This window comes from Tarenaya hassleriana, unplaced genomic scaffold, assembly GCF_000463585.1.
Source record: "Tarenaya hassleriana unplaced genomic scaffold, ASM46358v1 Cleome9, whole genome shotgun sequence".
Classification (NCBI taxonomy): Eukaryota; Viridiplantae; Streptophyta; class Magnoliopsida; order Brassicales; family Cleomaceae; genus Tarenaya; species Tarenaya hassleriana.
Window position 1 is genome coordinate 2,996,835 of NW_010971389.1, and position 12,727 is coordinate 3,009,561.

General features: G+C 42.8%; 5 protein-coding genes across 5 annotated transcripts in view; all 5 read right to left on the reverse strand.

Annotated features, from left to right (window-relative positions):
• The window catches only part of LOC104804097 (dirigent protein 4), a 1,171-nt gene extending 313 nt beyond the window's left edge, over nt 1-858 (reverse strand). Inside the window, exon 1 of the mRNA XM_010528256.2 lies at nt 1-858. This exon is cut by the window's left edge and continues 2 nt beyond it. Within this exon, the coding sequence (XP_010526558.1) occupies nt 1-497 (497 nt within the window). The 5' untranslated portion in view covers nt 498-858.
• A 314-nt stretch (nt 859-1,172) lies between these two features.
• Nucleotides 1,173-3,243, reverse strand: LOC104804098 (eukaryotic translation initiation factor 4B3). The gene is made up of 2 exons (XM_010528259.2): nt 2,114-3,243; nt 1,173-1,492 (listed from the first exon to the last, which is right to left on the reverse strand). The coding sequence occupies exons 1-2, from the start codon at nt 3,163-3,165 to the stop codon at nt 1,396-1,398; spliced, it is 1,149 nt and encodes a 382-aa protein (XP_010526561.1). The 5' UTR covers nt 3,166-3,243; the 3' UTR covers nt 1,173-1,395.
• A 605-nt stretch (nt 3,244-3,848) lies between these two features.
• LOC104804099 (translocon-associated protein subunit alpha-like) lies at nt 3,849-6,811 on the reverse strand. The gene is made up of 8 exons (XM_010528260.2): nt 6,625-6,811; nt 5,698-5,871; nt 5,541-5,591; nt 5,358-5,446; nt 4,971-5,048; nt 4,636-4,839; nt 4,349-4,420; nt 3,849-4,264 (listed from the first exon to the last, which is right to left on the reverse strand). Exons 1-8 carry the CDS (start codon nt 6,683-6,685, stop codon nt 4,214-4,216), a joined length of 780 nt encoding a protein of 259 aa, XP_010526562.1. The 5' UTR covers nt 6,686-6,811; the 3' UTR covers nt 3,849-4,213.
• Nucleotides 6,812-7,342: 531 nt separating this feature from the next.
• Nucleotides 7,343-10,293, reverse strand: LOC104804100 (triosephosphate isomerase, chloroplastic-like). Its single transcript, XM_010528261.2, has 9 exons — nt 10,029-10,293; nt 9,762-9,788; nt 9,576-9,645; nt 9,198-9,321; nt 8,904-8,988; nt 8,680-8,812; nt 8,152-8,325; nt 7,970-8,052; nt 7,343-7,706 (listed from the first exon to the last, which is right to left on the reverse strand). Exons 1-9 carry the CDS (start codon nt 10,206-10,208, stop codon nt 7,650-7,652), a joined length of 933 nt encoding a protein of 310 aa, XP_010526563.1. The 5' UTR covers nt 10,209-10,293; the 3' UTR covers nt 7,343-7,649.
• A 281-nt stretch (nt 10,294-10,574) lies between these two features.
• LOC104804101 (transcription factor bHLH121) overlaps nt 10,575-12,727 on the reverse strand; it is a 3,125-nt gene continuing 972 nt past the window's right edge. Inside the window, exons 2-5 of the mRNA XM_010528262.1 lie at nt 12,212-12,330; nt 12,002-12,129; nt 11,126-11,596; nt 10,575-10,988 (exon numbers count right to left, since the gene is read on the reverse strand). Coding sequence (XP_010526564.1) covers nt 10,827-10,988; nt 11,126-11,596; nt 12,002-12,129; nt 12,212-12,311 — 861 coding nt within the window. The 5' untranslated portion in view covers nt 12,312-12,330 and the 3' untranslated portion in view covers nt 10,575-10,826. The remainder of the gene's footprint in view (nt 10,989-11,125; nt 11,597-12,001; nt 12,130-12,211; nt 12,331-12,727) is intronic.

Below are 12,727 nucleotides of genomic sequence, written 5' to 3' on the forward strand. Positions count from 1 at the left end.
GAGGTGGCTCTGGCCATACGGAAGCTCCCTCGGGCTCCCACAACTGCGAGCTCCCTCACGTCATCCGTGATGGGATTCCTGGAGAACACGCTGATGGAGCTGCCGTTGAATTCTCCCTCCGTGAAACCGAAGTCAAAGAAGGCGGTCAAAGTGGGTAGATCTCGTCCGGACGACACGTACATCCCCATGGCGTTTCCGATGCGTTGGGAGGAAGGGTGGGGACCAGTGGTCAGAGGGTCGTCCAGCGCGAAGAGGGTCCCGAACGGCGTCGGAGAATCGCTGGCTGTCTGGTTTTGGGGCTTCGCGATTAGAACGGCGGTCGCGTTTGGGGATGAGAGTTTGTCATGGAAGAAGAAATGGAGTTTCGTCACTACTTCTTCTTGCTTTCTTCTGTACGGTTTCGTCTTCGAGTGATAACTTCTTCTTCCACCACCACTTGCCATGGCGGCGCTGATACACATACTTAGCCCCAACAGTACGATGATTCTCTTGTCCATTCTCCTATTTTTTTTTTCTTTAGTTAATATATTATATTCCTACCTGCACTCACACATATATATATATATACACACACATTTCAAATACACTCATCCTGTCTCTATAAAGGTGAAGATCAGATACACTTTGTACGTAGAGGTGTATAGAGAGAAAATTTATGTCTTACCTTCAAATGAAATGAATGAGGGAGATTGCATTATTGATTATAGAGAGAGAGGAGCATATATTCATTCATAATCGAGATTTTATTCCTTGTATCTGTGAATAGGTTCATTCGGATATTACTACCTCTCGATTTTGTAGTGTGTATATCTTTAAACAAATATGGTAGTCCTCATAAATATAAGATTATTTACAATAATTACTTTTTTTTTTTGTTTTACATTCATTCATTGGCCAATCTTTTATCAGAGGAAATATTTAAATAACCCAAAAGCTTGTAAAGTGTGATGGGAGAATTGATGATGCAATGGGACGGACAATCTATTTATAAGTCTCGTCCGGTTCATACACGGATCCGACGAGACAGAACAGTGCCCGTGTGGACGGCGTGGAGGGGAGCTGAGTGTCCGGGCGGCCGTCGGTCTAAGGTTTCCCGCCGGAGGAAATTCCTCCGACATGAAGAAGCCTCGGTCGAGTGACTTTTTTTTAAAACAAAATTGATAAATAGAGGCTTGTTTCAACAAAAATCAGACGAGAACGTTAAACAAGTTTTAGGACAATAAAAGGGGCAGAGACCCTAAAATGCAAGTGTGTCCAAACCCACTATTCAACAAATGACTCAAAACCCAGAAGAGAGAGTAAAGGAAGAGCCTACCAAAATTTTCTAAAAGAGGACAAGTTCTAACACCAAGTACCAACCAACATTTAACACTCAGAAAAATAAAGCTCCTGTCTTTAGTCTGTCTCTTGCTTTGTCTCGTCTGCAGCAGCCGTTGGCTCCTCCTCCTCCGGCTCTTCCTGTGCAGCTGCTGCCTCCTCAGAATTCACCACGCTACAATTCCCACAGAAAAACGAATCTCCATAAGATCACAACAGTCGTGGGACTTCATATATACATCGACAAGAATGCCAAATCAACTCTTTAAACAGAGATATGTTTGCAACAAGTTAAAAGCTGACGCATCCCAAAAGTGATGATGAAGTCCACCAACTTATAGGCTACACACTATGATCAATAAAGTGGGAAGTATACATATAAATCCAATAATCTCAAATATCAGAAATAGAGCTTCAACTGCTACAAAACACCCATGAAAAGATCTGTTTAGAACATCAACAAGCAGGGCAGAGATGTTCTGCAAGTACAATGATCTTTACAGCAGCGAACAGGGCACTTCAAACGGCAATGCAGATTGCAGACCATGACCCAATTGCATAATCAAAGCACTCTCCCTCAATACCATGGTTAACAAATTTATAAACCCATGCCCACCATCTTCTCATTCCTGATTTCTATCAGTAACACGATACAACCGATACTGTATAATTCCCCGACCAAAAAAGCTGATCAAACCTCTAATTCTAAGCACCATTCATTACGATAGAGATCAAACTAATGCCATAGATGTCGGAAAACAGTCAAGCAAGAAAAGAATCAATTAAAAAGACTGACCTTTTCCTCCAACTTCTCTCGGTACGGGCGTCCTGAAGCCCATTGCCAATATCAAAGCCCCTTCTTCCGACCGGCCCTTCGCCGGGCTTCTCGGCGGCAACGTCCTTCAACTTCACGGCCTCAAGCTTCTCATCGATCTCTTTCCAGTCTTTGCCCTTCTCCGCGAGAACCTCTTCTCTAGGTCTGGCGTTCCCAAAAGGATTGCCCCCCTTGGGTTTCTCTACAGTTACAGGGTCGTCAGGCTTTCCGTTCGTGACCGGCAGCGAACGGGGCTGCAACACCAGCCTCGGCCGTGAACCGCCGGTCTCCTCTCTCTTCCTTCCCCAGCTGTCCGCATCGGACTCCCTGTTCCTCGACAACGAATCAAAACTTCCTCTACTCTCGAACCTGTTGCCACCGTTGCTAGAACCGAATCTCCGGGGCTCCGAGGGCTTACTCGTCACCCAGCTGTCGGCTTCGTCAGCCTTCGACTGAGATTCGAAGAATCCCCCTCTCTCTCTCCTCTCGAATCCGTTACCAATCGGTTTCTTCGCGGCGGCCCAGTTGTCGGTTTCATCAGCACGCGATGGAGCGAAATCCCTGCTTGATTCCTTGTTAAACCCGCCGCCTCTCCTCCCTCCTTCTTCAGAAACCCTAGATCCCCACCTCGAGTTCGACGACTCATCCCCGTAACGACTACCAGATCCGTAGCTCCTGAAGCCGCCTCCAAGCTTAGATCTGTCGAGCTCCTCGGCGGAGCGCTCCCGCGGACCAGTCGGAAGGGATATGAGCTCGTCGGGCGTGAGACGCTCGGCCTGCGGCGAAGGCGCCGCCGCCTTAGCAGAGCCAAAGGCGTTGAATTCAGCCAGAGATATGGTCTGTCCCTTCTTCTTCTTAGTCTTGGTGGCGGCGGCGGCGGCGGCGGTGGCGAGGGAGGGAAAATCGGCGGAATCATCGGCGGCGGAGCCCTGCTTAAGAGGCGGCGCTTGTTGCTGGAGCTCGGCTTCGTGTTCCTCTGCTTCAAGGGCCCAGGAGCCGGGCTTTCCCCAAGCGGATGATACTACGGCCGCCATGGTAGGTTTCTCCGTTGTCTTCTGTTTCTCTCGCCAAAGTCTAGAAAGGAATGGCTGTCAAGCAATGCGTGAGTCCCAAGCGGAGCGGAGAGGCAACACCTATATAGGGGGGGCGATATGAGTATTCTGATCGGACGGTTTGAAACCTATCAGGTAATTTAAGAATAGACGGTCCAGATCGATTTCCTTTTCTGAGATGGAATTAGACACAAAACACAATGTTTGTTTAGGGATTCCACGTTTTCAAAGAAAATAAAAATCGCAACTGAACAAAGTGATCACAGACCCCATGCTAGAAAATAAAGAATAGAATACATGGAAAATCTTATCGTTTCTAAAAAAACCACGTATTTACTGCTGCTAATTCATAATGACCCAAGTCTTCAATTGGGCCTACATATGATATCTTGTGCACTCAGGCCCATATTCGTGTAATGTTAATATTGTTCAAAACATATAATAAAGTTGTGGGAATACAACTTTCGGGTTTCCGTTTTGACGACTTCGATTTGTAGATAGTTTATCCAGTTCAATAATAATAATAATAATAATAATAATAAAGTATATCAGAATACATGGGTTTGATTCGGATTTTGAGTCAATTCGATGAAAACCAGATATAATTATATATGATTTATCGAATTTAATTTGGTATTTTATTGGATTCAATTCTACAAAAAGTGTACTGGAACATAATATTATTTAGTTCGGCCGGTTCCAACTCAATTTCGGATCAGAGTGAAATTAATGAACCAGAGTCCAGACACACCCACCTCCAGTGTAGGGTATAAAAGTTCGGAGCCCACTCGCTTTGATTCAAGTATTTCTCGACCCCTTTAAAAACCGAACCAAGAAATTAAAAAAAAAAAAACCGTCTACTTCACAAGGCCGAAACCAGATCATGTTCCAGTGTAGGAAGAGAGAACTTGTGATAGTCTAAACTGCTACACGTGCTGCAAAAAAAGATTCCAGCCATAACCCCCTAATTTCGCACGCTGCTGTTTTTCAAAATGCAAACCTGAGTTAAGGTGTGGTCGCAGAAGCTGATTCAGTTTTTCTTCTTTGATTTCCCGGAGGTCGACTTGGCAAGAGGCGTTCCCTATACCACAATGGAATGAGCTTCTTAAGCACTTTCCTGGCTGGATTGAGTTAACCAAATATAAGATGGATTTAACACACAAACCTCGAGCCATTCGTCCAGCGACGCATCCACACTCCTCGTTCCTACTTCGACCTTTGCCACCTTTTTCGTTTTCTGGTACACGGAGATCCAAGAGATCACATTAAGCAAAGTGGCAGTCTCAATCTAATAAATTGGCCTTGGGCAAGAGTTCATCCCGTCAAATGTGCCCATATATGCCTATATTCCCCTAGAAACATATGTCTCCAGGCTTCCAAAATGTGATTATTATGCAGTTAGTTTCGATCCTACTAAATCCAGATCCTACATAGATGTATGGGAAACCGTACCTTGGTGAGACGCTCTACTTGGCTATAGACCCACAAGCCCACGAGGAGAAGTAGAGCAATGCCGAGGGTGACAAGGAAGACAGACTCGCCGCTGAGGAGACCACCGGATTCAACAACCTCGATTGTGCCATTGTAGAAGACACTCTGGTAAGGCTGTTCATCTACCTCGTAGATAATGGTTCCGACAAGATCAAAAGTTCCAGGCTGCATGTGGATAACACAACAACCATTTAAGTTCAGACTCTGATGTTATCCCTGTTCTGGAGTTTTTTTTTTTTTTAAATTTCCAGAATGAATGCGAAAAATAAAACACGAGTCATGTGACATATATACACCTGAAGAAACTTGCTGACTGCAAAGATGTATGGGAAAGTAGCCTGAACAGATGTAGGGATGGATGCATTGTTGAAGCTCTGCAAATGCAAAACAATAACAGGGATTCTCAATAGAACGCAACAGCAACAGTGTTTACCCATAAATACATCTGGTCAAAGTACACCTAAGAAACTCATCAGTTGAACCTTTATGCAAAACAGTAAAAAAAATAAGCTGTACTCAAATGACTGATAAACCAAATGCGGTTGATGTAAGCTAGAGATCTCTTTTTCTAGTGCCTAAGCCTTTGGTCCACATATGGTATAAATCAACTGAACACATTGAGGAGAATCGAGCAATCTAATTCTTATTTCTTTGGTAAAAGAGTGGTGCGGGGGAGAACTTGCCAGCATGGTTAGATTCTGAACCAGTAATTGGTGATCAAAAGGAAGATGGAGGCTGGCCTTGATTCCAACAACACCAACACTTGAATGCCCTATTATTTGAACCAACAGGTAAGAGTATGATTTTTCCGACCAAAAGAGGATCTAAATGCATGCCAGTAAACAGCTAAGATGGATTTAATTTACCATCGTTTTTCAGACCAACAAGAAGTTCAGTCTCTTCTCCAGCTGGAACCACTGCAAACAAAAAAAATCAAACAAAACATCCAAAATCCCCATGCTCACTAAAAAGAGTAATTAAACAAAGCTTCCACAAACATGTGGAAAATGTGTAAATCCTAACATTTTGCACTGTTTTTCGGGAAGATACAAACTGTTGCAATTCCTGGAGCTGAGCTCAAGGCCACGTCAGAAACGTCCTGCTCGTAATCCCCAACAACCCCAACTTCACCGACTTCTTCGACATCATCTTCGACAGTGTTGGCTGGATCATCGGAGCTCGATTGGCATCTAGCAACTGATAGGACAGAGAATACAACTCATCATTCATGATAACTTTACTAATCCAACAAAGATGATGCAAAACAAGCCGTTCATTAGTAGATATCTAAAACCGCTAGTTAAAAGATATTTGAAGCACTTTGGAGGAATCAAAGAACAGAATGATGCCCAAAGCAAATCACCCAACACATAGCCATCTGTCTCTCTGTCGGGCTTCGGATAATGTCGTGTTTCCTGAACTCTTCAGACAACGATATCCCAGCATGAGGAGGAGCTTTCACCTCCAAATGTGGTTGATAAGCACATTGAAAAGGATATAAAAATAAGTCCAACAATTCCAACCTTCTACGTTTCTCTCCAAACGAAGACGAACGCCGAACACAGTTCAAGAACGAAATTAAAACACGAAGACAAGTCGCAATTGGCGAATCTATTAACTACTCAATTTGACGAATCTATAAGATCTACAGACAAGTGACGCAGGATATAAAAGCAGGAAAGCAATCGAAGAGTTGTCTATTTCGAAACCATAATGGTTGACGACGCCACACTCACGCGAATTAACGACATATACCATCCCATAGAAAGAATCGCCAGCGAACTCAATGTCAACGCAACCGATCAGACCATTCTCAAAACAAGATCAGGCTCAAAGAGCAAACATGCAAGCGTCTCCGAGATCACAAACAAGGATAAGACCAGGAAACAATCGACATTGCAGAAGAATAGACGGATCTAGATCTAGATTGCGGGGAAAAAAGCAACAAACCTTGAAGAAAGGGAGACGAAAGGAGAAGAAGAGCGAGGAGCAAAACCCTAAGAGAGGTCATTGACGTAGCGGTCGCGTAGGGGGAGCTCGAGCTTCGGTTTCTGGTCAATTGAATGAAATATGCGAAGGAGACAAAAAAACTCTCGGAGGGGTATTTGTGTTGAGAGAACTCTTCTTCGGCTACAAACAGAATAACGCATAAAATAAAAGCTGGCAAAAATTGAAAATCGCGGATCGGAAAAATAAAAGACAAATTACCAAAAGAGTCGCACACAGAACACGTGGTGTTCTGTGTTCCGAAACGGCAGCGTTTTTCTTCTTCTTCTTTATTTTTTTGTATAATCTCCGGATAGTATTTGTTATATCTAATTTACGTACCAAATATTTGACCAACCCATATTTATGAAAGTATATCTCTATTTTATCCCTTTCTATCTGTCCTTATATATAGATATATATAAGAAGCAAACTCATAAAATTGGACATGCTTAAGAGGTATTTCTGTTACTAAAATCACACGATCGAATACATTTTTTTTTTCTTCAGCTAAACAAAACTAACATCGGCGCTTTATTACTAAAGCCATCAAGGTCACGATAATTTTATAAAAGAATAATGGAGAAAACCTAGAGGGGAAAATTCGCAATTAAAGAAATAAAGAAAGAGAGGAGTGGTAGAAGGCAGGTTGGGAAGTGGGGGTTGACAAAACTCAAACAAAAAAATACAAAAACTCCAACAAGTAGCCGACGACCCCCAAGACAGAGAGGGCTTTAGCCCCGCATCAGATCTTATTCGAGATTCACAAGTAGTGACGAGTTTGATCACGCATAAGCCTCAATCGAAGACAGCACTTCTTGTCTATTCCGAAAAAAATAGAGGTAAAAGGCAGCGGCAGCTTTTTATGTGAAATACAACAACAACAACAACAACAACAAACAGAGTCTCAAACCTCCGTTCTCTACGTTCGTTTCATTCAGACCTCTTCCTTCCATATGGCAAAACGAGTTTTTCCTCTCCGCGACAGATCAAGCCGCCACTTTCTTCGACGTGACCGAGTTCACTATCGTCGCAAACTCCGGACCCTGCTTACACACGGTTCAAATGAAATTACAGCTAAGAATTATAGAGCCTTGCATTGCTTTTATGCGACCAACCCCAGATAAAATCTTGCAACTAACTTGTAGGTTTTCAGTTACAGTTTTCATCATAATGCATCATGCTTTTACCTGCATAAGCTGAAAATTTTCATCATTCTACCCTAGCATTTGATAGCAACATACCCACTTGCATTCTTATACTTCAGAGCAATCCCGAAAAAAGAAATCATGTCACGGCTTAAGCTTACTTTCAAGGAGGCACCGCCAACGAGAAATCCATCAATATCTTCCTGCTTGGCAAGCTCATTACAATTGCTTCCATTCGCAGAACCTGTAGATCAGTTAATGCGGCCGAAAGCTGCAAAACTGAGTGCCCTGATATTGAAAAAATGGAATAGAAAAAGTTTGGCAAGTGTAGAGAGTAAAGCACCTCCATATATGATCCTTGTTTCAGAAGCAACTTTTTCAGAGACGTTCTTCTTGAGCCAATCCCGGACAGCCACATGAACCTCCTGCGCTTGCTGAGGCGTCGCCACCTTGCCGGTTCCGATAGCCCAAACAGGCTCATAAGCAACAACTACGTTATCCCAGCTTGGTACAGCATCTGAAATGCCGACGTGAAAATCAGTGTTAAAATGCATTTGCCGATTTAAGGCAGTGTTAGGAAAAGTTCGGCCAGAGGGAACCAGCATTATAGAATCAAGGAGTATAGCCCCATCATTTTGAACAACTAAGAAAAGTATCAGAGTATTTTTTTATTTTTAAATACAGGAGCAGTTGTGGTTGGTTTCAAATGAAAATGATCATAACCCATTTTAGCGCATAGTCATGTAAATGCAAATGATTGACATCAAATGCTATTATGCTAGGCAACTTAGCTGATAATGGCTAGCTTATACTCATGCCGAATCAAATCGAGAGACTCTTTAGAAGATAAAAGAAGCTTAAAAGATTATACCAGCAAAAGCTTTCATTTGCTCAAAGCAAACATCGAAAGTCTTGCCCGCTTCCCTCTCTTCTAGCTTTTCCCCAATACAAGCAATCACTCCCAGACCCTCGCTCAAAGCATAAGCAGCTTTCTTCCCGATAAACTATAGATTGGTTGAAATAAAGCATTATAATCTTCAGAAGCTTTTTCTCAATGACAACTTAGCTTAGTTCAAGGCTATTTTTTTAACTCACCTCGTCATTTTCTCCAATGACATGTCTGCGCTCAGAATGTCCGAGAATGACCCATCTGCAGCCTATATCTTTCAGCTGTTCCACACTGTTTGGTGAAAACACACAACTTTAAGAATCGAAAACAAGTGCAGAAAACAAAATAAAGATAGACTGCATCGAGAAGGTTTAAATACTCTAAATGGTAAAGAATGAGCGATGGACATGATTTTTCAGGCCAAAACGACATGTTTACGGTAAATTTTTTTATGTCACAGTGCAGAAACATAAACATCTGAGTGAATAAGAGATTTCAACCTGATTTCACCGGTAAAAGCTCCACCTTTTCCAACCCATGAGTTTTGAGCTGAGATCTCAATGCGGTCTGTCAGTGAAGATTTGACCTGGTCGATGTAAACAAACGGAGGTGCCACAACCACATCTACCAACATAGACAAGGACAAGGGCGACACAGAACAGAAGGTATTAGTTAGGATTTGAGAACAGAATTACAATAGAAAATCAAATGAGTTATTTGGTACCAAAAAAAGAACAGAGTTTCAAGAATCAGGGAAAAGGATGAACAATCTGGCCCTGATCAGCATCATTGCCGATGGATTAGCAGACAGTGCCGCAAGAATATATTACAAAATATCGGTGATAGGCAATGGATATGAGAAAAATCTAGCATCTCACCTACATCGGTTTCCAAGGTCGCATTGTTCAGGTCGGTGACAAGCTTGGTAATGGAGTCTTTTGTCCCGTTCTAAACACGCAATGTACAGGAAATTTAAACACGATAAAAACGAGAAATGGACGAAGAAAGGTTTTTACTTTTAGAAAAGGAAGAAGAAAACAAGAGGCGAGCTAAAAAATACTTACGCATTTCCAGTTTCCTCCAACGAAAAACTGCAGAAAACGAGAGAGACAGAGAAAAGGAGTTCAAACAAAGAGATATCAGTCATCCAGACCCGCCAGAAGCAAAATTTGAACTAATGCTCGAAAAAGAAGATTTTGGAAAGTCCAACGTGAATCTAACACTCAAGACAATTAGGGTTTAATCCTTTTGACAAGTCGAAAATTCACAGAAAATATTTTGCAGAATCGTCAGTTTTTCAGATTTCACAGAAGGAGGATGGAGGAACGCACCTTTCCAGAGCCGGCCATGGCCACGACGCCTCTCGGAGGCCGGCGAGAAGATGAAGAGGCGAGACGGACCGAGGAATTGAGGCGGTGGACAAAGGAGACGGCAGCGTCGGGACGGCGGAGGGCAGAGGGAAGAGTGCCGCCGGAGATTCTGGTGACGCAAGAAGAGGAAACCACCGCCATTGCCGAGAGAAAGTGAAGGAGGGTCGGTGAGTGAAGTTTGGATTGTTCCAGGGAGAAGTGATGGCGACCAGACTGTGATCGTAAGCGAAAGGAAAAGATATTGTATATGACGATGAGGTCAATTGTTGGCGAGGGGCATATATGTAATACTACAACTCACCAACCCACCCACAGCCACGCGCTTTTCAGAGAGCGTGGCCCTCACCGCTGCCATTAAGTAGGAAAACGTAACGTGGAAAACGAGCTCAACCTAACCTTTCTTCTTGCCGTTTCGGTTCATACATATTCTCAAATCGGGCTGTTAAATCATTTTTAATAAATTCAAGAGATTATTATGACTTGGTTCTCTCATTTTAGGATCCCATATTCTATGTTCCAACTCTCGTTATAGGATAAAGATGAAGATTTCAATCCATCACTTGCTCTGTAAAAAAAAGAAGAAAAGGCTTCTTACTATACACTTGAACTGGATCCCCTCCTACCGTTTATATTCCATAAATGGTATGTCTTGACAGTAAGACTCAGTGGTTTAGACCAAAACCACACTAGCAATGTCCCGGCTCGGTTCCTACTCGTATTATGAAACCCAATCCAAATCGAGATTTGTCATCACTTCTTTTAGGCTTCTGCACCGTCAGGATTTTGTCCACCAGCTACGCTACCGGATGAACTGTCTCGCCCGCTAGGGCACGATGAACATTTGCTAGATGACGAGCTTTCTTCTCTCGTGCTGCAGTTTCTCTTGCCATTTCTTTTCGTCTTTCTCTGCTTTGTCGAATCCTGCAAAAAAGAAAAGTTTGTCAGTTCCCAGTTTAGTAATAAACTGAAGATATATCTGAAACGTACAAGCAGCTAGATGTCAGTAGAAGCTCTTGCCTCTGCTTTGATTGTTCAGTTCAGTATTTATTAGTTCTCACCTTATCAGAGGTAGAACCAGGAGTCTTTAACTCAAGTTCAGTTGCGACGTCATTAGAATCCTCAGCGTTCTTGGCTTTGCTCTCTCTCGACAGATTGGTTCCACCTTCCCGTGATGAGTTCACTGCCTGCGGGTTTTGTGGTACATGCACTGACTGCTGTTCAACCACCGTGTTCGGGGGCATATACGGCATGTAGGTGGGGCAGGGCGCCGGGATAACACCAGGGTTCTGGTTTCCAAAGAATGTGTATGGCTGCATCGATGGATGCAGCGGAATTGAGCCGGGAGGCATAGCCATAGGCATTGGATATGGAAAGGATGGCGGTGGTGGGGCCATCATGACGGTGTGGTCCATCGCAGCTGCCCAAGGGCTCATTGCCCTTAGCCTCTGCTGGTACTGGATGTTGAGATTCTCTATATCTGACTTCAGTGACGCCTTCTCTTCTCTCAGGTCATTTTTCTCCTGTGTCAACTATAAAAGCACCTATTTTTATACAGAATACCAGTAAATAGAAGCATAGGCAGTCATTGAGCCCGTTGTCCACATAGGTATCCAGATGTACCTCAGGGTTTCATCATGCCTCACCATTTAGGGATTATAAATCATTATCAGATCCCATATCTAGATAAGTTATGAGATCGGACTCTACATACATGTACATTGCCTTAAAATCTGAATATCCTGGAATTGGAGATTGGTACATAATATCAGTCTTAACAACTTGAGTTTCATAGAACTAGAGATTCGCACACAGTAACATTTTTACTATTGCATTCAAACTACGTGATTAAATCTGCATCCTTATGTCTACTTCATGACCATGTGGACTGTTGATTTTCCGAACAGGGGAATCCAAAAATGCAAGGATAGATATACCTCACGGGACTCCTCGGTCAATGCAGTGTATTCAGATTTGAGCTTGTTGACTTCTGATGTAAGCTCCTTCAACAACTGAATCGTATCTGTCAGAATTGTGCCTTTGTCATTTTTGGGTCTGTCTGGATCTGTAAATAGAAGAGAAGGTAAGAAATAAGAATCTAACCAAATTGAAAAGATATTAATCCCTAGACAAGGGTTGGAATGTACCAAGTACATTTCCCAGTTGAACGAAATGCTCATTCAGTTTTTCCCTCCTCAACTTCTCCCTGTCAGCCTTCTGCATCTTTCTCGCGACAACCGAGTCCATGGATTCTTCTGGTTTTGAGCTGCAAAAACAGGAAACAAACTCAGAGCATGATAGCAAGGTTCCAACCTTATATACGCCTCTGTGTCATCTCAACTCGCATCTGAATCTCTAAGCATCTGGTATAACCAGAAGAAAAGACTATATCTCCTCAAGCCAATAGTCGATTTTCTCACATACTACGAGCTCACATACGAGACAACGACGGCATCCCTAGAAACCGGTTCGACCAGAAGACACCTAACTCATTCCAAGTTCAGTTCCTACAACACATGATCTATTGGTTGTAAGCTATGCACCACAAAAACAAGGACTTCTTTCTTTGGTTTAAAGTCTTAGGAAGAATAAAATGAAACTAATCTTAAACTGCAAAGCACACCCACAACCATAAAAAAAAAAAAAAAAAAAAAAAAATTTTC

What these genes read in the sequence shown, in the direction of transcription:
- LOC104804098 (XM_010528259.2), bottom strand. Translation starts at nt 3,165, where the DNA reads ATGGCGGCCGTAGTATCATCCGCTTGGGGAAAGCCCGGCTCCTGGGCC. An exon ending in GAGAGAAGTTGGAGGAAAAG is followed by an intron (nt 1,493 to 2,113) that starts GTCAGTCTTTTT and finishes TGGGAATTGTAG; the next exon opens with CGTGGTGAATTCTGAGGAGG.
- LOC104804099 (XM_010528260.2), bottom strand. Translation starts at nt 6,685, where the DNA reads ATGACCTCTCTTAGGGTTTTGCTCCTCGCTCTTCTTCTCCTTTCGTCT. An exon ending in CCCGAAAAACAGTGCAAAAT is followed by an intron (nt 5,592 to 5,697) that starts GTTAGGATTTAC and finishes TTTTGTTTGCAG; the next exon opens with TGGTTCCAGCTGGAGAAGAG. An exon ending in TTCAGAATCTAACCATGCTG is followed by an intron (nt 5,049 to 5,357) that starts GCAAGTTCTCCC and finishes TTGCATTTGCAG; the next exon opens with AGCTTCAACAATGCATCCAT.
- LOC104804100 (XM_010528261.2), bottom strand. Translation starts at nt 10,208, where the DNA reads ATGGCGGTGGTTTCCTCTTCTTGCGTCACCAGAATCTCCGGCGGCACT. An exon ending in CCATGGCCGGCTCTGGAAAG is followed by an intron (nt 9,789 to 10,028) that starts GTGCGTTCCTCC and finishes CGTTTTCTGCAG; the next exon opens with TTTTTCGTTGGAGGAAACTG. An exon ending in GCAAATGAAAGCTTTTGCTG is followed by an intron (nt 8,326 to 8,679) that starts GTATAATCTTTT and finishes TCGGCATTTCAG; the next exon opens with ATGCTGTACCAAGCTGGGAT.